The 25,559-nt window shown below is 40.2% G+C and overlaps 4 protein-coding genes across 4 annotated transcripts; 1 reads left to right on the top strand and 3 right to left on the bottom strand.

Moving 5' to 3' along the window:
* Positions 1-3,084: 3,084 nt before the first annotated feature.
* LOC306744286 (fizzy-related protein homolog) lies at positions 3,085-10,258 on the bottom strand. Its single transcript, XM_079226901.1, has 14 exons — positions 10,183-10,258; positions 9,024-9,101; positions 8,499-8,620; positions 8,257-8,320; positions 7,403-7,533; positions 7,226-7,311; positions 6,948-7,131; positions 6,626-6,691; positions 6,201-6,303; positions 5,874-6,058; positions 5,548-5,781; positions 5,285-5,389; positions 4,642-4,734; positions 3,085-4,528 (listed from the first exon to the last, which is right to left on the bottom strand). Exons 2-14 carry the CDS (start codon positions 9,094-9,096, stop codon positions 4,487-4,489), a joined length of 1,488 nt encoding a protein of 495 aa, XP_079083027.1. The 5' UTR covers positions 9,097-9,101; positions 10,183-10,258; the 3' UTR covers positions 3,085-4,486.
* A 906-nt stretch (positions 10,259-11,164) lies between these two features.
* Positions 11,165-14,406, bottom strand: plekhj1 (pleckstrin homology domain containing, family J member 1). Its single transcript, XM_079217059.1, has 6 exons — positions 14,074-14,406; positions 13,828-13,895; positions 13,637-13,703; positions 13,342-13,432; positions 12,959-13,022; positions 11,165-12,335 (listed from the first exon to the last, which is right to left on the bottom strand). The coding sequence occupies exons 1-6, from the start codon at positions 14,165-14,167 to the stop codon at positions 12,243-12,245; spliced, it is 477 nt and encodes a 158-aa protein (XP_079073185.1). The 5' UTR covers positions 14,168-14,406; the 3' UTR covers positions 11,165-12,242.
* Positions 14,407-15,853: 1,447 nt separating this feature from the next.
* Positions 15,854-18,078, top strand: sf3a2 (splicing factor 3a, subunit 2; the record flags this gene model as incomplete). Its single annotated transcript, XM_079227463.1, has 7 exons — positions 15,854-16,051; positions 16,153-16,199; positions 16,427-16,536; positions 16,655-16,704; positions 17,220-17,360; positions 17,440-17,508; positions 17,617-18,078. 7 exons carry the CDS (start codon positions 15,854-15,856, stop codon positions 17,875-17,877), a joined length of 876 nt encoding a protein of 291 aa, XP_079083589.1. The 3' UTR covers positions 17,878-18,078.
* A 389-nt stretch (positions 18,079-18,467) lies between these two features.
* Positions 18,468-21,279, bottom strand: LOC306735787 (uncharacterized protein). The gene is made up of 7 exons (XM_079217343.1): positions 21,165-21,279; positions 20,497-20,592; positions 19,711-19,730; positions 19,549-19,624; positions 19,314-19,448; positions 19,143-19,237; positions 18,468-19,043 (listed from the first exon to the last, which is right to left on the bottom strand). Exons 2-7 carry the CDS (start codon positions 20,588-20,590, stop codon positions 18,663-18,665), a joined length of 801 nt encoding a protein of 266 aa, XP_079073469.1. The 5' UTR covers positions 20,591-20,592; positions 21,165-21,279; the 3' UTR covers positions 18,468-18,662.
* Between the last annotated feature and the right edge of the window lie 4,280 nt (positions 21,280-25,559).

Raw genomic sequence — 25,559 nt, 5'->3', positions numbered from 1 at the left:
CCTGCTCTCTGTGTTGTGAGGCTTTAGTTGTATAACGAACATCACACTCCGTGCCTCTTGATAGAAACATCAGGAGGTAGGATTATGCATATTAGAAATCCCCCTCTGTCCTACTGTCTGCTTTCAGGGCTTAATGTTAACATCTGCCCACTGAGAGCCACATATGAGCTGGAAGACTGTGTTGAATGCATTTCTTCCAACAATGTCTTCCATTCAGATGTTTTTTCTGATCACTATAATGGACTATGCATGTTATTTAGATGACATTATAATGGCGTCTGAAGGGGAGAAAAGCTCAGGCTCTCTGACGTTGAGAGGAGCTGAGTCACAGAGGACTACAGCACCTGATCTTCATCACACTGAAAAATACTTTACAAAAAAAGACCTTTTAGTTTTTTCAGTCCAATAGCCAGCCAGTATTCAGTATTAGCCTTTTTCGGATATCTGTAAATTAAAGCCAAACCACAGGAGTGAAAAGATGAATTTTGACCTCTTAGCTGTTATTTACACTGATGAAAATCCAGTTGTTTTTCTTTAAGAAGGGACAATGCAAATTCATTAACATGAGCCATTGTGTAAATGTGACATATTTAGCCAAACAGGCTCATTTTCATCTCTCTCTGCAACGTGGATGACATTAAACATGCAATACCTCATAAAGTTGCTGCTTATTAAACCAGCAAGAGGGAGTGTGGTTAGACCACAGGGCACAAGCAGAGGTGGAGGAGCTTTGGGAGGCAGTGGGCATTTATTATTTTTCGTGCTCTGGGTTAAATTAGTGTGGGCAGGACTCGTAGTAGGAAAATTAGCACACTTGCAGGCAACAAGGTGAGGCCACATGTTTTGCAGCCATTACAAACTCTAATTGTGTATGCGTAACTGAGGATACAATGAAACCAGATACAATTTGTTGGGATGTTTCACTTTCTGCATAGCGTGTTAAAAAGACAGTCAACGGAGCAGGATATACACCTCTAGTGAGTGTTGAATCTGATTCTCACCTTCAGGGTATCATGGTGAAGGCTGATAGTATGGGTGTGGTGGCAGCAGTGTATGGTCTGCTCATAAGATGGCTCCCTCTGCTGTTCATCTGGAAAAACAAGTAAATTGAGTGGAGAAAAAAATAAATGAAGACAGGTTATTGTAAAACATGTTAATTATACGCTATGGCTTTCACAATCACTAGGACTCAAAACTTTACAGTAGAATGTTACCACTAACAAATAGGTGTGGAGAAATTTTCGTGTTCTTGAAGAACAGAAAAAAGGTATGCCATAATTCATATGAACTTCTTTTGGGATATTCTAAAATCACATTCTGAAACACAAAAAGTGTACGTTAACATATCTCATGAAAATAATACAACCAGCAATTATTTAGTCCCTCTGTACCTTACTGAGTTCTCTAGCCTGCGTGTGGCATTCAGCATCGAGCCCATTGGCTCGTTGTTAAAAATTGGTAAAACATGTGTAGTTTATTTTCTTCTTGAAAAGGCAAATAATTTTTATAAAACAGCTGGGCACTGTAGTTTTTAGCTACATTTTAAAGGTGCCATTCATAACATTGATAACATCCCACCAAGAAATGTTGCACTCTCCTCTGCCCTGGACCATTGCATTCACTTCACAACAAGTGGTTGCCAGTTCTGTCAAGACTGTACGTAGGAGTGTGCATCTTTATTTATAGTGCATTTATGTTGTGTATCCAGGGTTTGACAGGATTGCTGGAAATTCAGGACGTAAACAGAGACTTGAAGAGAGTACAGATGTTGTATGTTAGCTCATAGCAACATTCTGCACAATCATTTAATAAATTATATAAATCGAGAACAATGGCTCATTACTTGGCAAGTTTGTTTTAAAACCTGTATATTTAATGGTCGATTCAACAGTCTCGACTCAACAGTCTTGTCAAGTGATTCATCTTTGGTGGTAGATGATTTTGAATCATCTAGCTGTACTAAATTATGTTACTTTGTGCGATGGTGTGTCAAGGTTCATGTAACTTAATGTCTGGTCATCTTAGGATATGGCTGGGTAGTTAAAGGTCATGTTTAGCTTCTCATCTAAGCAGCGGTGTAGTGCAGGGTGAACTGCACAACGTATTCCTACTTATTTTCCACACTCTTCTAAATCTCCACTAACACACATATTTGTTGTTTGAGAGAACTTTTTTTTTTTCTTTTACATGTATCTGGTGAAAATGCATTAGTTAAGGTTGTAAGGACTATGGCTGTTGGTTGTTGTTTTTGTTTAAACATGCAAATTGTAATTGTATGGATTATTAAACTAAAATAGCTAATAGCTAATATGTGCTAACGTCAATTGTCACTTTTTGACACGATACGTATTCACGTAGTCTGCAGCGTGATAGTGAGGGCCCATCAGAGATGGCCTCCTTTTGTTCCTCAGTACTAGGGATTGTTACCAAAGTGAAACTTCAAACTGTCAAATGCAGCCATTTATCATTTTTTTCCAAACTAACTGCCAATTTGATCACTGACGACACAGAGATGCCACGTGACACCAACGTCATTACACTATTGGCTCATTAGTCTCGTTATAAGCGGCAACCCAACATCAATTATCTTCCACAGAGATAAACAAAACATTGATTTTGGACCCGTCAATATTTTTTGGATAATTCATTCATAACCATAATGTTTTATAGGAAAAGCAAATTTCTAAAAGTTCTGTGGATGTTTTTTTTTTTTTATTATTCGTCCAAATAAAAATGATCAATCAATATGAGCTTTCAACAGTAATAAATAGTGCATTTATTGAGAAAAACATATTTGGTTCTCCTAATTCAGTACCAAAACAAAATTAGGAAAAGCTACAGTGCCCATGTTCATGGTAATGTGTGAACATGTCACGCAGTGAAGCATTGTGGATTATTCATATGCTTTTTATAGTTATGAAGCTCTATAGATTGGCTACGCACCAAATACTTGTTTGTCAGATCGATTCATTGACCTGGCCTGGGCGAGATAGAATGATACAAGATGATATCGCCCATTTTCCTCCACAGCAGCAGACTGATTTTACTCAAGTTGTTGCACAATAAAACGGCGACGATATAAGGTACAAGATATGATCGTTTAATTGTTGATTATCTCTCAGTACAGAAATATTTATTTTTAACATTCTTTCTGTAACTCAAGTTTGCAGCATTGTCTTGATTTTGAAGTGGCATTCAAATAAATGTCCTCAGTCTAGCAGTGAAACTGCCCATCAACTTCCCCCAGATATTATTAGTAAACAAACATGCCATTTCTGTACAATAACCTTTCTTCACAACACAAATAAATAGCATTGGTTTAAACGTGGCACGCTAGTTGACTCAAACATTCAAACGAGGAAAAAAGATAATCAAAATTTGGGGGAAATGCTGCAGATATGGAATATTTTTTCTCTCAGATATATAACAAACATAAAATAGAATTGCATGACTGCTCAACACAGACACAGTGTGAAGTAGCTAAAGACAAGTGCCTCAAGCTTGAATATCTTAGCACACAGCACTCTGCGCAAGCAGCATTTCCACTCTGATTTAATCCCAAATATTTTTAGTGTGTGCTTTAGACAAAGTGTTTCATTTTAACACCCCTTGCTGGATTTTCCACTCAAGAAAGTAGAAAAGATGAGTGAGACACAAGCCACATTCAAATCTTCCAATTTTCCTGTGGATAACTTTTGTAAGCAACTGCTCTTATATACAGTGTTACCAAATAATTATTTTCTTCTAAAATGTGCCATTCAAATATTTTTCTTGAGATTATAAAACAATGAGCCAATACTGCTTAATATCAATAGACTAAAATTAACTTAATAGAAGATTTACAAAAGAGATCAGGCAGATTTGTCCGAACCTAGTTATGCATTTACAGTTGTCGAAACGGCACAGGATTGTGTAATTGGTTATCAGTGTACATGAAACATTATTGTCTCTTAGTAAAATTAAAAAAGACAAGCCTGGATTTTTTTTTGCAAACATAGTCCACAGATCACACCAAAAACTGCAGTTACACACACAAAAGAAAATCTGCCAGCCTTAAAAAGAAAAAAATAAGCAAAATAAAATAAATAAGACAATCAAAAGGACAAACTCAATATTTGGCAGGAAAGCACAATGTCAGTCTGTAAACAAAACATAATCACATTGGGAGAGAAACGCCTCCCACATTCTCCTCGTCATCAGAGATCCCTGGTCTGTTGGAGAAGCCAGTGGCTCCAACATTAAGGAGGAAGTGGAATACTGTACATGCGTATCTCCTCTGCCCTCGACACCCCGACTGTGCATCTCTCCAGCTCCCTCCCACCTCCAGCTACAACTTGGCTAAATAACTAAGAGCGATCGATGGGGGCCCTCTGCAGACTACTGAGGGAGGTAAATACTCAAAAGAAGGGGCCCATTTACAGTTTGATACATGCAAAGTTAAGTTCCCTTCCCGACATTATGCCCTCGTAGTAGAGTGGCGCGCCAACTACCGGATCCTGGTGAAGAGGTTCAGCACCGACACAGATTCCTAAAAGAGGGAGGAAGATAGAAGGAGATGGTGCGACAAAGACCACAGTGAATCAAACATGACAGACAGAGAACGGTAGAGAACAGAGAAAGGGAAATGGAGAGGATAAATACCTTAGTGGATCTCATCTTACTAAAGACGTTCCAAAAACGAAGTGTTTCATCTCCAGCTCCCGTCACAATGGCCTCTCCGTCAGGGGACATGGCCTGCAAACAAACACATTATTACACACTGAATATACAGTATTATAACACTACAACATCAAAGTAATCAGGGGTATTTTGGGGTTAAGTTCCCTTCTTTTGTTGGACACTAAATAATTTTAATTAATTTCAACACATTTCGATTCGTTAAGTTGCTTGCGATTTTTTTTGCGAAGAAGTTTCACCAATTATCTCGTATTTCAAATTTTCTCTGAGGTACGAATATATACAAGTTATCCAGACATCGTAGTAGTCATGTGCAATTCATTTTTGAAAGTTGGGATGACATTATCCTATTTAACTCTGCTATTCAATATTAAGGATACAATTCTAAATGTAATCATATAGCCTCACAAAAGTCATCAAAATAAATCACTGCTAATTGACTATTTTAACACAGGTGGTATTCATCATGTTTATGCTGGTCTGAATCTGATGTGGCACACAGAGAAAGTTAAGATAATAATAATAATAATAATAATAATACGAAAATGTCCTTGTATGTGGCCCATTGTTCTGCAGACAGATGCACAAATACACAGTATATACTGACCAGGTAGAGTACTCTGTAGGAATGTCCAGTAAGTTTGGCCACTTGAGTGAGAGAGGGATACTTCCACACCAGGATCTGGTTCTGGGAATAGCCATGTGTGCTGACCTGCAGAAAACAGTGTTTTTCACATATTTACCAACACATTCGGGAGTCACCTCCCAATTTAGTTGAGAGTTACTGTCGTGTGCAAATAGCAGCTTTACTATGGAAATGTAATTTCGAAGATGCTGTATGATCGCCGAGCAAAACTTCCGGTGACTCACCAGTTCATTCGTGTGCTTGGACCAGGCCAGGTTGCAGACCTGAGAGCCGGTGTCTGTGCACTGTAAGGGCTGGCCAGTGAGAGTGTTCCAGAAGCGAATGCAGCGGTCGGCCGTGCCGCCTCCGGAGGCCAGCAGGCCGTGCTGGTGGGGAGACCAGGCGATGGCCTTCACTGCAGCCAAGTGCTCCGTGTACTGCTGCACCGGGAGGACGCTCGAGTGGTTCCAAACGAGTAACTACAGACAGCAGGTTGAGGGGAGAGAAATTCTGTTTCATGAAAAAGTGGTCCCGATACTGACGTGACAGGTGAGATTCTCCGTCTACATACCTTGTTGTCATTTCCACCCGAGGCTAGCAGCTGGTGGTCTGTGCTCCACTTGAGCCCACAGACTTCCTGCCTGTGTCCTTGGAGACGGCGCTCTGACTGCAGAGGCGGGGCCCTGATATCCCGCTGGAGGATCACCCGATCACGGCTCCCAGACGACAGCTGGTCCGCATTCCATGCCAACGCACCTGGCAGCAAAGAATGAAATCGAAGGGAAGATGATTCACCAACCGTGAATGGGAGATGTTGCTAAACAACTGTGAAATGAATAAAGATTGTAATATCTACTCCAGCAGCTGTCTCCGCCTTCATCGCTCCATCACAACTCACCCACTCTGGCAGTGTGTCCCTCTAGTACGGAGAGCTTTTTTCCTGCTGCTGCATCCCAGATCTGTACATAGCCTTTATGAGTCCCCACTGCCACCAGGTTACCCTAAAAATAGACAGCACACGTTGAAAACCATCTTCACCATGAGTTGATAATGACAACAACAAAAAACAAAGGAAAAAAAGTTTTAAGCCAAACACACCAAAACACCATTTGCATCTATACAAAACATCAGCTCAGGTAACAGCCCTTTTCCATGATGCATCTTTTTCAGGTTAATCTGAGTAACTTTATCAACAACTCTGTGGTTGATTAGTAAAAATGTGAAAAGCGTTTTAGTGTGCAGGTTGTACGTATTAGAGATGCTGGATGTTTTAAATGGTACCTGACATAAATGTGAAAGGATGATAATAGATGACAAACTCACCCTTTCTGACCAGCCGACGGACGTTACAGAATCTCCTTCTACAGAAAGGTCGCATAGACGCGTTACCTAAAAAGATGGCGAGAAAAAAAAAGCACAGATTAACATTACGTCCAAGAGGCAGCTTACTTACATCTTCAGACTCTTTTAGTTAATGTGTGATACACAACCAGTGATTGAGAGCTTCAGTGTGATTGGAAACATTATAGGAGAGAGAAATGTATACTCGTAGGTCATTTTCCACCGCAGTCAAGACATCTGCTGGATGCCTCGCTGTCTCATTGCTTTGCTCAATGCACTCTTTGTGTTGACAGATCACACACACCTGGCTGGTGCAGGCACTCCACAGGTACACACAGGTACCCAGTCCAACACTGAGTACATTTAGAGAGGACCAGTCCACTAGGTTGAGGTAGAAGTCGTCCTGAAGCTCTGGAGCATCCAAGACTTTGAAAGGTATTTTGGATATTTTGCGTGTAGGTTTCCTTGGCGACCGCAGCAGTTTCTGGCTGCAATGCACCACACAAGTAAGTAAGGAATACGATGCTACTTTTCCAAAATGGTAGAGATGGCATTTGAGGAAAGACATGGAAAACATATTACCTGTTGCTACTGACGGGCGATAGAGAATATGGAGAGACTGTGTTTCCATCCTCTTCTGGCAGAGCCCTCTTTGCACTTATAGAATACTACAAAACAAAACCGGATGATTACTGATTCGTAAAAAAGTCCCCATGAAAATAGTGCATTAAAAGTTGCAGCCATGTGAACTATTTTTACACTAAATAGGCTTCTCTTGGCTGGAGTAGATGGCTGCAGACGGCGGTCTTCTGACTGGGGGTCCTGGACTTTCTCGATGCCCGCTCCTAACAGCTCGTTCTTCAGCAGAGCCGAGTAAGCCAGACCATCCGCTGTAGGCAAAGGAAGAGACAGAGGGGAAATCAAACCAGGCTGTCGAAATGATTAAGTTCAAACACTGCTCCCTCTGCAATTTTACAGCCCTCTCTCCCATTTTGAAGATCAGAGAGAATTTTTTCACAAAGCTTTGTTTCGTCCTTATCTCCAGTTTCCATGAGCCTGTCTAGGCTTAGTAAACAAGAAAAGGTCAAATTATCAACTTTGACTGTCACTGGAGCAGAGAGAGGCACGTGTAGAAATGAGCTGAAAAAGGGACAGGACTCACAACAGAGAGTATTTGTCTTTTAAGGGCAGACAGTCATAGGATAACTCAGGATTGCAATACTATCATAATAATGTTCCTATAATAACTTAAGTGTCACAGTAAACGGCAATTCTGAAATACACAATATTCTAAAAAGCAGTCATCTTTAGAGCCGATCGACATGATAAATCTGCATCAATTTTGATAATCAATTTGACATTTCAGTAGTTTTTCAAGCAAAAGTTCAAAGCTTGCAAATGTCTAATTTCTTATTCCTTTATGAGAGTACATTCATAGTATTCTCTATAGACCAAACAAGTAATGGATAATGAAAATATGTGTTAGTTTAAGCTCTAGTCATTTTTAATGCATCACAGTAGCAATGAAACTGAAGAGAAAAACAGTGTATCACGATCTATTATTAAAAAGTGTGCCATGCCTAGTTTCTGGATATAAAAGGTGGATTGATTACCTTTGTTGCTGTCGGTTGTGCCATCTTTGGTTTTTCTGTTTTGATTGTGTGACTTTTCAATTTCCTACATGAGAAAATTGAATAAAAAGCAATTATTGAAAAGCAAATCTAGACAAGCAAAATAAGAACAACAAGGGGTTGGGTTTTCCCTTTGTGAGCGATAATAAACACTTTGATCTTGAGAACACTGTTCTTTTGGTAGGAAAGACAGTGAAGTCCTGGGTGTATTGCGGCAGACTCACATTGATGCGGTGGAAGTTCACACTCCAGTTGGCTCCAGCCCGGGAGGGAATAAAGCGATCACCGTGCTTACTCGGGGAGGACAAGGGGGAGCTTGTGGGTGTCAGAGCCCGCACTGCTCCTGCTGCTTTCTACACAAGTTGGGTGAGAGGAGAAAGCATTTTTCTCACTAGAGGCCAAATGCAAACAGGCCTTGGACAGTGATGTGAAAACTTGCTCAAAGCAGAAAGATCATTTAGGTGGCAGATGGTGCATTTGTCTGAGGTGTCAACAACAGGAGGCATCATTCACAAAACCCAGTCATTTGGCTGGTGAGGTCTTGTTTTCACTCAACACTCGTGACACCGTTAAAAAAAAGAAAAGAGACTGGCCTGTTAAAATGTGTGTTCTTCCAACACATGGAGAGTAACACCATCTCCGTCCATCTATGTCCTTTGCTAGTTGATAATCCTCTTTGGAAGGTGCTATCATCGTGCAATAGTGGAGGAAACACAGTTCCTTTATGTACAAGTGTGTGTATAATATACTTACTATGGGGCTTGCGTTCTCATTTTGAATGTTGATCTGCCTGAGCAGCCTGCACTCATAGTCCTGATCCATGATGCCTGAAAACAGGTTAAGACAGATCAACACATTTGTAAAATCATACAACAATTTCCTGAATGCACATGTCCGATGACAGGTTTAGAAATGGACACTGGTACTCTCTTAGCTATGACTTGCTGACTTCTGGTCAGTCCTGATACTGACAGCAAAATGTAATTAGCTCATAAATGACTGTTGAGCAAAAGCTATGCCACCATGTAGGACATCAATTGAATTAAATATACTTTAAACATCAAAACAATATGTACATATTCAGGAAGCTGGAACTTGCATTTTTTGTTTTTATTAGCTTGATAATTACGTAAATGTATGAATAATAAACACATATTTCCATCATAAATCATCTATTTTATAATGACAATAAAACCTTGGATGGGTCGTAAATGTTTTAGTTTCTAGTTTTCTGGAGATTCACTCATTGATTAATAAACTCATTGATTCAGCAACACTTCGGTCTAGTGAAGTCTAACCTATAACGTATATCTTTTGACATGGCAACATAAACGATCCACCTCACTACACTGACTACTGAAGGCTGCCTGAGCATCACATAGTCAGAGGATGTTGCTCCGTATCGACGTGTGAGGTGACGCTAAAGAAAGTAACAGTACATTGAACTGGATGGTAATGAAAACTTGATAAGTGACCTTCAAAGAGCAATCGTGGTTATAATGGCAAACAACTGTTAAACTATTGTGCCTTCATTTAAACCCCACTTTAACTCGCGGCAAATCCGTTCGTAAAGGACAATGACATTAGTTAGAGTTACAGTAGTTACATGTGATCAGCTGCGCGGAGGCTCCGTCTTCTGCTCACAACATTAACGTAAAACTAGTTAACGTGAGCAACTTGTAACGGCAGGTGTAAAACCACCATGGCTTAATGTTTGTACTCGCTGGCTCCACGAAACAACGAACTCGGGTGTGGTGGTACTTGTTGATCTGTAATCGTGACGCTAAAGTGATTTAAAACCCAAATAATGCAGTGATCCAGCATACAAAGCTACGCTAACGCTAGCTGTCCCGGCTAATACATTAGCGACATTGTTTGTTCACAATCTCCTCTTTCATATACACCCACCGTGACCGGAGTAAATCTTCTTGTTCCGCACCGTTAAAGTGTTTTTATTTGCAGTGTTAATTCCAGTTGAAATGTCTTGTTTTATTCGTTTGACTCTTTAAAACAGAGCATGCAAAACACAATTGTTTTCTTTTGCCGATCGTTCAATTTGGGTCCGCTAAGCATCACGGGAAGGATGTGACGTCACAGTTTTTTGAATCACACATTTTGCGTTGCTAAGGAAACGTGTCACTGTCACAAAGACGGACAATGATGTCCTCTCTTTTTGCAAAGATAAGAAAATACATCTTTTGAAACAACAAAGCTTTTAACATAAAGATAAAAACACAGCTTCAGGTTTTCCACATCAAGTGATCTTACCAGTCCCCTCATAATGACAGTATACCTTTCCATTAAACAAACCACATCCTTAGGGGAGCTGGAGCCGATCCCAGCTGACATTGGGAAAGACAACCATTCATGCCTCAAATTAGAGCCTACAATTAACAGAAGCTGCATGTCTATGGACTGTGGGAAGCCGGAGAACCCGGAGGGAACCCACGCTGACACGGGGAGAACTTGCAAACTCAACACAGAACTGCCCAGGCCCCTCTTGCTGTGAGGTGACAGTGCTGCCACTGCAGCCCCATGACAGTATAAATATAGTTTAAACTTAATTATTTATTTTGCTTGTATTAATTAGTGTGTAAATATTAGTGTTGTTAAATGCATTTAGTATTTTAATCAAATTTGCACATCTTGATAACTGATTTGTCAATTGATCCACTGAACTGGCACAAACGAGTGATGAAGTCTGTGTTTTTTATGACAAACCAGACACGGTGGGCTTTTTATCGTTGAAGTTGACTGTCACATGGACACACATTGCAGCACCATTGCCAGCCTTTGAACAGGATTGTCTATAGTGTATAAAATAACATTTTACTTTTGACGAATTCATTCTCATTAACAGATTACAAAACACATCGATTCACAGTATCTTTCAAATGGCTTTATTAGTAAAAAATAATAAAAAGGGATGAAAGGGAAACACACAATCTGACATTTCATGTGCCAAAGCTTAAAAATAAAGACAAATTCAATAGCATATCCTGTTTGTTGGTGGACTCTGGACTGCTCGTGAAAGTGATTGTGAGCACAATCAGCTCACCACCAGCTGCAACTCTCAAAACTGCACTGACAAACAAGTTGGAGAGATATTCAAAAATCATGTCAAGAGCCCAGTCCAACAGCGTAACTCTAGGAATCTGATTCAAAGTGCCACAGAAAAGATACAGTACTTTCAAGTAAATTATTGAAAATCTGAAAAAGAAAACCCTCAACACCCAGTAATATGTGCAAAAGTATAGTTTTTAAAACTAAATAGTCTAAATGGGCAAAATGATAAATATATATTGGGATAGTTAAAATAAAATTCCATCTTATAAACAAAACTAAAGTAAAATGGGTGGCTCAACTCAGCAGATCAAAGTGCCCATGCAGTTCAAAAAATGCTGAAGGTTTTTCTGAATTGGGCAATAGTCATCAGCTTCTTCAAACAGCATACATCATCATGACATTATTCATGTGTCCGGATTTAATTCTTGTTAAACCCAGTCAAGAAAGTCATAGCCGCAGCTCTACAGCACAATTACAATCAGACGCTCTCAAATCACATCGTCTAACAGTAGAGTATGTCCAAAATAAAACATAGTATAAAACATGTGTTATACTGACAACCAATGAACCAAGAAAAGGTCTGAAAATTATACAGAAAATGGCTTGAAAAATCCCCTAAACCAAAAATAACAAAGTGTCAAGTTCAACAGTCCTGTTACCTGTCAATTGACATGATTTGTCAACCCATTACTTTGCATGGCTGCAGATACTGTGTTGTAACGTGTGCATAAGAATTTCTCTGTAAATCTGGAGCCACACTAAATACATTCAGAGCAGTGAAGATCTCAAAAAAGGTGTGCTTATGGTAATGCCATGGTTTTCAAACCATTGAGGAGAGATTGTTGGAATGGCAGGGCGAACTAAAATGAAAGAAAATGTACATCTGAATAAAGGTCGCTGGTCTACAGGGAGGATGTATCCCGAGGCATAAGCTGCAGGCCATTGTTGACCTGGAAGCGAGTTTCATCTGATATACCGTACTGCTCCAAGGGGTCCTGGGGAGAAAGGAGAAGATGAGTAAAGACTGTAATAAAACAAACAGTGTACAGAGCAAATTCCCTGTTATTGACGCAGAATCAAACTTTATATTAAATGTTCAGTTCGGGTTTAGATATCTTTGAGACTTCTGTCTCCGCCACAATACAGTATAGAGGAGTGGAATTGAATTAGTTGCTCTTAAAAAAAAAAAGTACATTTAACAAACTCAACAACCATAATTCTTCACAGACTTTGCTATGAACAGTTTTCATTGAGAACAGTCTCTGGATCATCCCGAATGATCCCAGAGTGGTCATGAGATTGTTTCTGAAAATAAATATGACTTTTAAGCGTTTCTAAAGTACTTAATGTATGCTTTTAGTAGCATAAATACAATTCCACATATCTCTATTGTTTTGTGGGTTGTGGCATAAATCATAAAACAGCAAAACCTTATTAAATAAAACCTAAACTGAATGTTCCTATACTGACTGATCCATCTATCCTTTGTTGATCTTGATGATACTGTGCATTTCAGTAGCATGGCCCGAATACACGTTCACAATTCCTTTCTAGTACGACACTGTTCGATAGAAGCACCATCTGTGTGGCGTTTAGTGACTGCTGTGACAGACCTTACCTTGCCAGTGAGCCTGTGGATTTCAGTTCGATAGAATACCAGGTTCTTCCTCATGAACTCGTAACTGCAAGAGATGAGATGAAAAATGTATTTGACACTGGATGAAGGAAATCATCCCCTGTTTGGGAGCAGTATTGCTTTCCAGTGAACAAATAAAAAAGGTCCAGTAGTGATGAATCATTTGAAAAATGTTAAACTCAAGTCACATTTTTGACAATGGGTCTCTGGAAACAGCTACTTCATTCACGGTTTCACCCATGCAAGTCTTTTACGGGAGGCTAAAACACAGAAGTTTAATCTTTCCAGATTAAACCGAACATACCCAGACATGTGTATATGATTGCGGTGTCTGTTGTAATAGGATGGAAAGAGTCTAGTCCTACCTGGCCTTGATAATGGAGTCGACCCACTCCCCACACTGCTCTTCTGAGTTACACTCAAATAGATACTTCTTCTCTGCTTCATCCAAAAATGCTACAAAGAGAAATACATATCAGAAAATGCACAATCTGTCACTGTAATATACAGTCATAAGTAATGGATATGTTCAGTGACATATGAACAATGCATTTTGAATAGCATCAGCACAAATGTGAATCCACTCATTTGACTTTTGAGCATTTGAAACCAGTGAGTAAGAAAGTGAGGGTGAGTCATGTGAAATGTAAGTTAACTCACCAATGGAGAAAGCCTGAGTATCCTCCCTCTCCACCCGACACTGCTCCAGCAGCAAAGCTCCAATTGGCTGACAAATACAAAGTGACTTAATGTTTTGGTTCCACTTTCTTATAAGGAGCAGGTAACCATAATGAATACAGGAGGGACATGGTGAAGCAATACATTAAATAAGAAGTATTCATCCAACTGACCTCCTCCTCATCAGTTCTGAAATAAAAGAGGAAGTTAACGACGAGTTTCACCAGCCTCTTCTTTACAACTGTATAATACAAAAAGGGAACGGAGATGAGATATCACAGCACAGACTTCCGTATCACATAAACTTGGCGTGTATTTGGTGGTTGTTGATCCGAGCATTAGCTGTCCGCTGTCCACACTACATGACACGGAAGTGGATGTGATCAGAGCTGCATCGCAGCAGGAATAAACCGTGTTACCGTCTCCTTTCTTGGGCCCTCGCATCCCCAGCTCGGCTGCCATCTCCGAGGGCTGGCGGCTCAGGGACACCAGCTCCTTCTCGTTGAAACGCATCACGGTCACTGACGCAGGTGAACAGGTTAAAGGGGAAACTTCGGCTACAGCCGAGCCTTGCCCATCGACAGCATACTAATGGAGTGTGATAACAACGGTAAGTAGGGGCAACGTGTCAATACCATCGGTTCAACGTCGCTGTCTCGCTGTCTTGTCTTCGCGAAACGCGACGGAGTGTGTTTAGTAATGTATGTATGAAGCAAATACAGTGGAGACGGACTTCTCCTTCATGTCACACACCGGACACACACACCTTCCTCTTGGACGGTAGTGACACTCCTCTGTAGTAACGTACGGTGGTCGGTGAGGGTCAAACTAGGCGAACCGTGCGTTTACAAACCGTACACGCTCATTTAATCAAGAATAGGTCAGATACGACTAATCAGATCTACTTTCTATTTGATTTTTAGACGTTTTCGTGTTTCAGTTTGAAAAGTTTATTTTTTAGACCATGATATAATAAAGAGTATTGTACATGGGTAAAAAAAATACCACAGATCATAGCCACATATGCAGCCACAGCAAGAACCCTTATGCGGCTTAATTTAGTAATCATTCATTATATTTACGATGAGCTGTTTGTGGTGGTAGTCTTATCGATACAGACAAATATTTAACTTTTAAGAAAATATACAGTCCATGAAAATGTATAAGGAAAGTCCAGCCGGCCCTCGCTCCAGTCCAGGAGGGGGCAGTAATGCACCTGAAGTGGTTTGCAAACCGACAAAATCCTGAGAAGAATATTCTTGGACATGCGCACGACAAACCTACGTTGGCATGATCCTAACGTTGTATAGGCGGTGAGTGTTTTGAACACATTTAACTTGTACATATATTTCCATGTGTAATTATCGCTTTATCGTGTAACTACCAACTCTATGCTCATATATACAGAGTTGGATATGTTTATTTTGTCGTTTGACCATTCACATTTGTTAAAATCATCAACTATTAGCTGCTAGCACCACTAGCTTAGCATACACCGTGTCGCATTGTATTGAGGAGCTAGCGTTGCTTTACAATGCTGTAGCTAACTAGAGTTTGTAAATACCACCAGTGTTTATTTGTGTTGTGGCGTGATAACCACCTCTCCCTCAACTGGTGTAAATTAGATTTAGGTTATAAGGAAATAATTGGCTAAATGACTGTTCTGTTAACCTTCTTGCTTTACTTCCCAGTATTTAGACCGATCCATTGCGAGGGAAGTTAGCATACACAATCCCAGTCAAAAGGGGTCTGAGGAGTCATTGCATTGTAAAAAGCTAGACTAGTGACAAATTAAACATGTTCATGTTCAGTTGCCACCATGTTCTGAGTGTATTTGTTTTGTACATGCCTTTTTTTAAATGAATGGTGCACTTCCTCTACTTAATCTGCTTCTCAAATGATGTGCATGCACATAAAACATGCAATTGTCTACAAATCTTAGTACTATTTATGTTGAGCAATTAAGTAAATTATCAATACAGAAAATACAGTTCTAAAGTTTACTCATAAGTGGTGTATCACCAAAATCCAGGATGTTAGTAATTGTAAATATTTTTCTTTCTCTACATGCTTTGTAAAAAACAGTGCTTTATTTTTCTTTTCTCAGATAATCAAGGAGGATTTACTTGGGGCATCTGTCCAGTGCTGACTGGGAAAACACGTGTCTGTCTGGGTGATTGAGCGCATCACCTTGCAAAGATGGATTTCCAGCATCGAGCTGGAGGGAAGACGGGGAGCGGTGGGGTGGCATCTGCCTCCGAGAGTAACCGTGATAGGCGAGAGCGGTTACGTCAGCTGGCCCTGGAGACAATCGACATCAACAAAGACCCCTACTTTATGAAAAATCATTTAGGATCATACGAATGCAAACTTTGCTTGACACTTCATAACAATGAGGTATGGAGGCAAATACTGACACTTTCCCAGTTTATGTTTTATGAACTAATTCTTGTTTTTTGTGTATCTTGTTTGACATACTGCTTTCTTCTGAATTACAGGGCAGCTACTTGGCTCACACACAAGGAAAGAAACATCAGACCAATTTGTAAGTGCAATGTGCAATTTCTATATGTTGTCTTTTACATGACTGATTCACTCCACTTCACTTTCCCATGACTGACAAACTTATCAAACCACAAGTCCACATTGCATATGCTGGACTTGAGGTGGATCATCAGCTATTTCGTGGTGGCTGTGAATTGACCGTACAACGACCCATTTGGTCCAGGGAGTTAATTAACAATTAAAAACTATTTATTTTGTTTGTTTCAGAGCGCGGAGAGCAGCCAAAGAGGCAAAAGAAGCTCCTGCTCAGCCAGCTCCAGCAAAAGTGAAAGTTGAGGTCAAGAAGTTTGTCAAAATTGGCCGACCAGGATACAAAGGTAAGATGGCTTCGTGGTTATGAATCAGTACAGTCATTATTTATATTATGCAGATTGAGGTTTCACTACAAATGTATTGCATTTTAACATATGGTCCATGTCTTTCTCTTCTATATAGTAACCAAACAGAGGGACTCAGAGACTGGACAGCAGTCCTTACTTTTCCAGGTTAGTGTGTTCGGTGTCAATACCTTTGGAAAATCTGTTTGTTTGAAAGTTTTTCTTTTTCCAAAAGTTTCCTTTGCAGAGTAGTTCAACATTAAATCTTCCCTTAAGATATATGCTTTAAAGCTATTCAGTTGGCTTAAGTAAAGTTTTGTTCCACCACTGACAGCTGTAGCAACTGTAAACAGATATTCTCCAGCTTCTCAATACCCGCTCACCCATGGCTGGCTATATCCTGTACTTCTAAGAAACTGTTTTTTTTCTCAGTTAGAAACAGCTGTCTCATTCAGCACCGCATGCTGAAGTCAGTACTCCCTTTTAGTTTCTTGGTATATTTTCTTAGATTCTTTCATGATTTACAGAAGAGCAGATGTTGTTGCTTTTGATTCTACATAGTTTGTATCAAACCTAAAATCAAAGCTAGATATATTTTTGTAACAATGACGTCCGAGAAAATCTATTAATCACTGTAACGTTTTTTTTATCGGCATCTGAAATCCACTCTCTCTGTTCATCAGATCGACTACCCAGAGATCGCTGAAGGAATTGGACCCCGGCATCGCTTCATGTCTGCTTACGAACAGCGCATCGAGCCTCCTGATCGTCGCTGGCAGTACCTGCTTTTGGCTGCTGAACCATATGAGACTATTGCCTTTAAGGTGAGTGGAAGCTACACTTCTACTGTGCTCCTCTTATATTGGTATTCTTGCTGTGACAAAACATCTTTTCTTTTTTTAGGTCCCCAGTAGAGAAATTGATAAAGCAGAAAACCGCTTCTGGACCCACTGGAACAGGGAAACTAAACAGGTAGTGATAAGTGGATCAACATTTGTTACCACAAAGCCAACCTGTGTATTTGATGTGAGAAATGTGGAAACATGGTTTAACTGGTCTTCAATGATATTTCCCCCCCAGTTCTTCCTACAGTTCCACTTCAAAATGGAGAAAGCTATTCCCCAGTCCAGTGGACCCCCACCTCCTGCAGGTGTGAAGCGCCCCCCTCCTCTCATGAGCGGTGTTGGACATCGGCCACATGATTCTATGCCCCCTCCCCCTCCAGGAGGGATGCCCCCTCTCCCACCTGGCGCTCCGGGAACCCCCCATATGCCTCCTCAGATGCCCATGCCTCCCATGCCAATGAGGCCCCCTCCTCCTGAGGGCCTTATGTCTAATTGATCCCCTACCAGTGAATCATGATTGCTTTCTTTCATGGTGTTTTTTTTAATGATGTATAAAAATCTACTAAATGTAGACTTTAAACATTTATTTGCTTTATGTAACTGTGTAGGTCAGCTCGTATGACCACACTGTTTTGTATAAATGCTTAGTTTCTGGATTTGGAGCTATGATTGAAAATGGCTAACCTTTTAGCATTCTGTTTTTGTAATTAAATTCTGTGGAGAAAAGCATTTGGCTTTCGAAGTCTGTGTTTTGACAAAGATATCACACAGAAAGATTCATTGATCGTGTGAATGGGTTAAAGCAGAAGAGAAGAACAACCCTGGATAAGTTCTTAAAATATCTAAATGGAGGTTGCCGATCAGGATAAAAGCGTTACTTTACTGGTTGAGTCATTTCCCACAACCTCAATCTTTAGTTTGCCACATTCAATATCTTCTAGCGAGGTAATATTGACAAATGAACTGCAGTTTATAAAGTATGTAGATCTTTCAAAACTAAAGGTAATCAAACTATCACATGATGATTTAAGATATAGCTGCCAGAAGATGAAATGAAAACGCAAATGTCTTCACAGGTAACTCAGTGTTTCATTACACAGAATCACATATGTTATGCAAAGCAACACAATTATTTGAAGTCTCAGTGGTGGTATTTGAGTTTTTACAGAGGACATCTACTATTGAATTCAACATTCCCACCTTCACAAATATTATCAAATCAATTCTGGTGAAAAGGGATTAGAAAATACTTTGCTGTCTGCCACAGTAAAAGGAATCAACTCATCCCTTATGAGTCTTTTTCTTCTCTTTCTTTTCCTCCAGCTTTCTACTCTTCTCTGCTTCTTCCTTTCCTCCATTTTCATCTTTCTCATCTGCTGCTGCTTCAGGTTCCTCCTTTTTGTCTTTTTCTTTATTGTCTTTAATTTCTTCGTCCTTGGCTTTTTTGGCTCTCCTTTCCTTAAATTTCCCCTCTCTTGGTTTCAAGAGTTTTTTGTCCGGGAGTGGCTTATTTCTGAGACCTCTTGATGCTCGTGCTGTCGCGCCTCTCTTTGACTTTTCTATTTTGACTTGTCCATCATCGTCATCATCATCGTCCTCCTCTTCATCATCATCAAGGTCTGGCAGCCACTGTAACATGACCTCCCAAAGAGTTGTCTCGGGCTGAGGGGGAGAACACGTGACGTAGTTGACATTATACATCTGTTTATCTACATGTCGGTGAATAAATGTGTCAAATAGGCTATTTGTGACTGTCTTTACCTCTGGTGGTTGTCTCCTGTGTCGTAATGAGCCTGTCCATCTCACTGTCAGTTCAACTTCTTCCTCCTCTGCTGCCCTCTGACCATGCAGGATTTCTGTTTTTTCAAAAAGAGCCCACTCAGTCACAGCAGGCATGTCATTTTTAACTGGTTCTACTTTTAGTTTACTTGCCATTAAGCCTCTGAAAGCCTGAGGTGAGCACCAGGATGGTAATGGCCACAAACAGACAGCGGTTGAGGGTGACATTCTCCCACGGCATTTCGATCTTGGTCAAGTTTTGGATGGACGAGGCTTTACGTAAGGCTGCTGAAGGAAATGAAAGCAAGAGGAGATGCTTTTATTGTAATCCAGTAGAGTAAACATTGAAAGCTGACAAGTGTTGAGGAGAAAGATGGGAATGACTCACTTGTTCTGGGGAAGCTGGGCTCCCTGGGGAAAATCTTGGGTTCTGCTCTAGGTTGCTGTGAAAACGGAGGCATTTCCTGTTGGAGAACAACATGTAGCTCAGAAAAAAAGACATATTAGGGATATGGTTCATGTTAATTGTTTTCCAACCAACCTCTCTGACCTTTCTCGTCGCATACATTTCTGAAACAGACAGATGGAAATGTACTGAGGGGTTAATTGACAACAAACAACCATTTATCCACTTTAATTTATATTCAACTTTATTATTGGTTGACATTAAACACTCTAGTATACATAAAATATAAGTCTACTATGACAAAGTTTTGTATTACAGAAAGACATAACAGATTAAGAGTCAACAGCCGTACTAGCGACTTCGTAAGGCTGTGCATTGAGCAACATGCTAACATCCGCCATGCTAAGATAATGTTTACCACGTTCAACCTATTGGTGTGTTAGCATGTATACTATTTACTAATGAGCACTAAACACTGTCAAGCCCTGTCACCCTTGGAATTCCAATACTTTTACAAGTATTTTGTCATGAATTTAAGTATTGGGTAACTGAAATTGTCAGACACAAATGCATCGTCTGGACCTTGAAAGACTGTACAAAATGATTTCAGTGTGGACCAAAGCGCTGGCAAATAAACAGACCACATGGTCTTTTTAGACTTTTTAGAGCTATGCCTCACAAGCAGGGCTTGGTGTTTGTTTGTAGAGAGTGAGGCGTATTACATCCACCATCCATTCAGCATTATCTGTGTTGCCTTTGACAAGGGGTCATGTTTCAGTGGCTCCCTGTGCTGCTGTTCCCATGTATTTATAGAGTTGTTTAATATATGTACAAAGGCTTTTATGTGCAGGCATTACAGAATGTGTGTGTGTGTGTGTGTGTGTGTGTGTGTGTGTGTGTGTGTGTGTGTGTGTGTGTGTGTGTCGCCACCTGGTCTGAGGATCTGTCGAACAGGCTTCTGTGGAGGAGGATCTGCTCTTGGTGGCCTTAACTCCTCTTCAAATGTCTCATAGCTCTCTTCCATCCCTCCCGAGAGAAAGAGAGGGAAGAAGATGGATGTGGCTCAAAACTGAGTTTGTTTAAAAATGAGTCAGCAGATTTAGTCCATAATTTGCATGTGATATGCATAAGATCCTGGCTGTAGTCAGAGGCCAGCTCAGCCTATGTTGTTATTTTCTAGAAATGCTTTTTTTGTGCCAGCTATTACATCCCAGAAACAAGATGATTCACCGGACCAGAATGTTTTTGTCTATTCTTCCCTTTGTAAAAGTTATTTCCATTTCTCATCAGCGTTTCACATTGGCTTCACAAAATGATAAGAAGTAAAAGGTCAACTTATAGTTTATGAATAAACTTAAAACAGTTTCTTGACCTTCACATTTACAATTGAAAGCTGTGAGGCCCTTATGCCATACATGACATATCTACCCAGACATTGAGCTAATGTCTTAGCAGCCCTATAAATAGATGAAGCAAAGCCACTGGAGAGACCGATGGATACAAACTGAATCTAAGGACTGATGTTACCATTACACCCCTAGCTAGCCTTCCTCTGTGATGCAGCCTAACCTTTGGCCCTGATTAAGATAAGGACCTACCTGTCTCGACATTTGGGTTCCCCCCGGGCAGCGTCTGCAAACCTTTGTCACAGAGCTTGTTGTTCCTCGGCAGAGATGGCGGCAGAGTCAGGCTCTGTACTGTCTGACAGCTAAGCACAGGTGCAGGAGAATGAAAAAACAGAAAAGAATTGAGTGTCAGTCAGAGGCGTTGACTGAGGGAGGGTTGACATTAGCATGTGCCATACAGCTGTCGAATCGCAAGAGAGGGCTCAGAGTTGCAGAAGAAAGCCACATTGGAATTTTGGAAAACTCTGAGCCATATGGAAAACATGTCATAAAAATCTTATTTGTTGTCAATCCCACAGATTTTGAACAACTCCCTCTAAGAAAACAAAAATTGTATTGTGTTTTAAAAACAGAAGAAAGAATTAGAGTTGTGGATGTTTAAGATTTTATTTGGAGATGCTTTCCCCACTTTTTGCCTCCTTTTTAGACATTATTTTGACTTTCTTAAATCCCCAACAGAGGGCGCCACTGTACTTGTAAGACAGGGTTTCAGTCTGCTTTGCTCCACAAATGAAGTCTGTAATCTACCAGACTAGCTGACACTCAGATTAGCAGAAGGATTTACACACTTTTAATGAGCTGACCATCAGCCGCAGCCTCTACATCAAACACATATGAGAGTTTTGTCAATCAAATTATAATCGTTATGTTTCCTTCGGACATTATTGCAGAAGTGCATTACTACTCTCATACTGTGTGTGTGTGTGTGTGTGTGTGTGTGTGTGTGTGTGTGTGTGTGTGTGTGAGAGAACGAGAGCGAGAGAGATGGAGGCCACTAACAGGAAGCAGTTTTAACAGATGTAAAGATGATTGGGTTATATCAGGGTGAGATGGTTGCAGAGAGAAAGTGTTGATAAACAGACTTGTGGCGATGTTGATGACTCATACCTTTACCCATCAGTAATAACTTTGAAGTGGACATAAGCTCTGTAACCTTTCGCCGTGGGCAGACTGACCAAGAGAAGGCCCGGGTCTCAAATAGTACTCAGAGCTGCATCACATGATGTTATGTCCCAAAACTGACACAACCAATCTCTGTCAGTTGTGGTGTTTTTAAAAATTAATCAAAATTGGGTGGCTCACCCCTTTGGTTCAGACTGAAATAGCTCAACAACTATTGGATACATTGCCATGATATAGCCCCAAATATAGCACCTTTAAATTAACCTTCAAACCTTTAAATTCATATTGTTGTAAACAAAAAAGAAGATATATTTGTTGGCAGCAAATAACGTGCTGTGCAACCCTCAGCTGATCTGTTTATTGTTTGTTTATTTAAAACGCAAAATGTACAATATGTTAAGCATGTATGTGTATATGATGTGCTGAGGCCTCTCATATTACTGTATGCAGAACACATAGACGATTATAGTGTTATCATGTGTTCATTTAGGGTTATTCTTGCCTATAATGAGCTTGTCTGCAGACATAATTGACCAAGTGCACACTCTCACCCCACTGATTTGTCAGTGCTTACACTGCAGTCCCATGGATACAGCTTCATCACTAGTTAGAGCGCATCATCTTAAAGAAAAGCCCATTTGATTTGGATGAATTAATGAAGTCTTTCAACATTAAACGGAGCCTTGCGATTTCCTCCTGAATGTCAATAAGTAATTTGAGCTCCTTCTATCTTATTCTCAGCATGTGTTGAGGTAAAAAAGTGAAACTGCCAAGTCTGTGCCAAAGTCTTAAAGAATGTTTCAAAGGCAACACAAGCCCCGTGTGGACATGTCGTGCCCAATAAAGTGAGCAAATGTTGCTCGCGGACATCTACATTCCACATGAAGTCAGTGGAGAGATCCCAGCTGCTTTCGGCCTTCTTTTTGTCCTTACATATTGAGGACTGTGCTCCAAGGACACACTGACCGTCCAGCGCCCAGTGGGAACTGCTCTAGGCCCACATACACTGAGGAGGGAGGAGTACAGTGGAGCGTGAAACAACATTAACTGTGTAGACTGTTTCAAACTCACAGGCTTAAATGACTTGTTGGGACTTCTATTGGATTAAATGTACGTTATATGAGATTGGGAGCATTTTGATTGCCTTTAAACGTCTCTCAACATGGCAGTGGCTCACAGCTAACAGCGCTAACAGCGCTAACAGCGGGGTTATGTCACTCTTACCTGTCTTAAAAACTTGAGAGCCCTGCAGTTCAAACTATACGGAAAAAATGCTGGCATAGCTAACAGTGTTTACCTGAGAGGGAACCGGAAGGAGGGAGCTACAATTCTGCAACGACGCCATTGGTCAGGATGGCGTTATCAGCTGTAACAGCCGTATGAGAGCAGTGCAGAGTGGCTCACACACTCTATCTTTACATAGAGCAGAGTTGTTTGCTACTCTATTAATGCTCTGAATATCATATATTGCACCTTTAATAGTTGTGTTTTTAAGTCATTGTAAAGGAAGAGCTGATGTGTCTTTATAAAGCTAATGCTCACAGATGATATTTCTTAGAGCTATAAACAGACTTGAGGCCTCACAATGGTTCAAACTAAATCCTTCCCCCAACCGTATAAGCGTAAAAAACAACCTCACCTTACAATTTTCCATTGTGAGGAGGGCTGCGACCAACAGTCTTTTTGAAACACCATGAAAGCTTGTATGGAAAAGGTTTGCACCCAGTTGTAGTATGTATCACATCTCATCCATGACAAATGTATCGTTGTCCTGCCTCCGAGTGTGGCCATTTGCAACAGCTATAAGGCCTTTTGCCTGAAGCTGTCTTTAGGTCACACTTTGTTCAAACTAGGCAATTTGAAGCATACTGAACCCTTCAGTTCAAAATAGTGAGAACATAACTTTTACTTTACTCTTCTGAGACTTGATTTGCTTGAGTTTTCACTCTCTGTCCTAGGAAACCGTAATTTGAGATTTGAAGATAAATACATTCATGTCTCATTTTTTTATGTGGTTAAATAGAAAAGTGACACTCAAATAGTCCAATAGTGCATATTTAGCCATTAGGCCTATTTCGTTGAAGGGACTTGTTGTTATCTATATGGCTATTTATAAAGATTATTAACACTTTATGTACCTGAGTTCTGTCTTGATCTTGCAAAGTTGGACAAAACAATCACAACTCAAGGTCTACAAAGCCTTTTTCCAGAGCCCTCAGCCTTATCTTAAGGTCTTCTTAAGGAGTTTTTATTTTTTGACCTGCAGATGTACATTGGCACGAAAGTGCCGTTATCATTCTATTCATATTTCTTTCACACTTCTAATTAATAGTGGCTTACAATTTAAGCATGAAAGCTCATTCTTGACATTGGAAATAGCAGTTCAATAAAACAACTATGAAAGCTTCAGGTTATAGTGGGCCTTGATTTGAGATTGAACACAGTTTTGAAAGAAAAGAAATCTCAAAAGCTGTTACATCTTAATGAACAAAATTCAGAGACTTGCATCTTGTCTTTCAATTTGAAAAAGACTTAACTTGGACTTGTCCTGAAGAATTTGAGTAATGACACTTGCTGTTGACTTGGCCTTGGACAAAAAAAGTCTTGAATAATGAACATCATAAACAGTGGAGATGAAGTTAGGATGAAGTAGAATTGGATTGGCATGGTGGATACATAGACACTATACGGATGAAGATTAGGCTGCTCACATAATTAGATAACGTTCAGCTCTTACTGGAGTACTGTGCTTCAGCGAATCAACCATTTTTGGAGCAGCAAAAATCGTAAGACCAGATGAAGGATATGGAATACATTGTATTTACAATAAAGTGTTTCTGCATACTAATGCTTGTAAAGAATGACATAGTTTAGACTAAATTCGGCCTTTGCCTTGTGTGTGAGTGTTGTGAGTTCTGTCTACACACATTTACAAGTGCTTTTGCGCTCACTATGTTGCTGACCCAGCAGTACACACTCCTTATATACTTTATACTGTGGAGCACAACCCATATATATCTTTTATTTCTCCTATAAACCAGACTTTAAACTGCTCGTATTGTATTTTGTAATTATTCTGGCAGTAACTTTGTCCCTATGCTATTTTATATAAATGAAAAGTAACAAGCAGCTGCCATCATGAGAGTAAGTCAGTGGCACTGAACTTTTAATACTCAGCTACCAGACAGCCTCACAAGTCAACCTGCCTGCCTTTCGGCACAGATATCTGCCTGTGTTAAACACCCTCCCTCTCAGATGTGTTGACAGTGTAAAACCTGCATTTGAAGAGGAATGACACTGAATCCACAAGGATTCAGTCATATGTCTCAGTGCTGCTCGCCTTTCACTTTAAATCTCAAACCAAAGCCTTCATGCTCTATTGGAGTCACTGTGGGACTTGTGTTATTCTCTGTATCTCTTCAGGCAACTTGCTCAGCCTTTTGATCTTTCGGAGACCACAACATG

This window comes from Taurulus bubalis (assembly GCF_910589615.1).
Source record: "Taurulus bubalis genome assembly, chromosome: 1".
Lineage (NCBI taxonomy): Eukaryota > Metazoa > Chordata > Actinopteri > Perciformes > Cottidae > Taurulus > Taurulus bubalis.
Note: the sequence above shows the minus strand (reverse complement) of the source record. Positions and strands in the feature narration are given on the sequence as shown.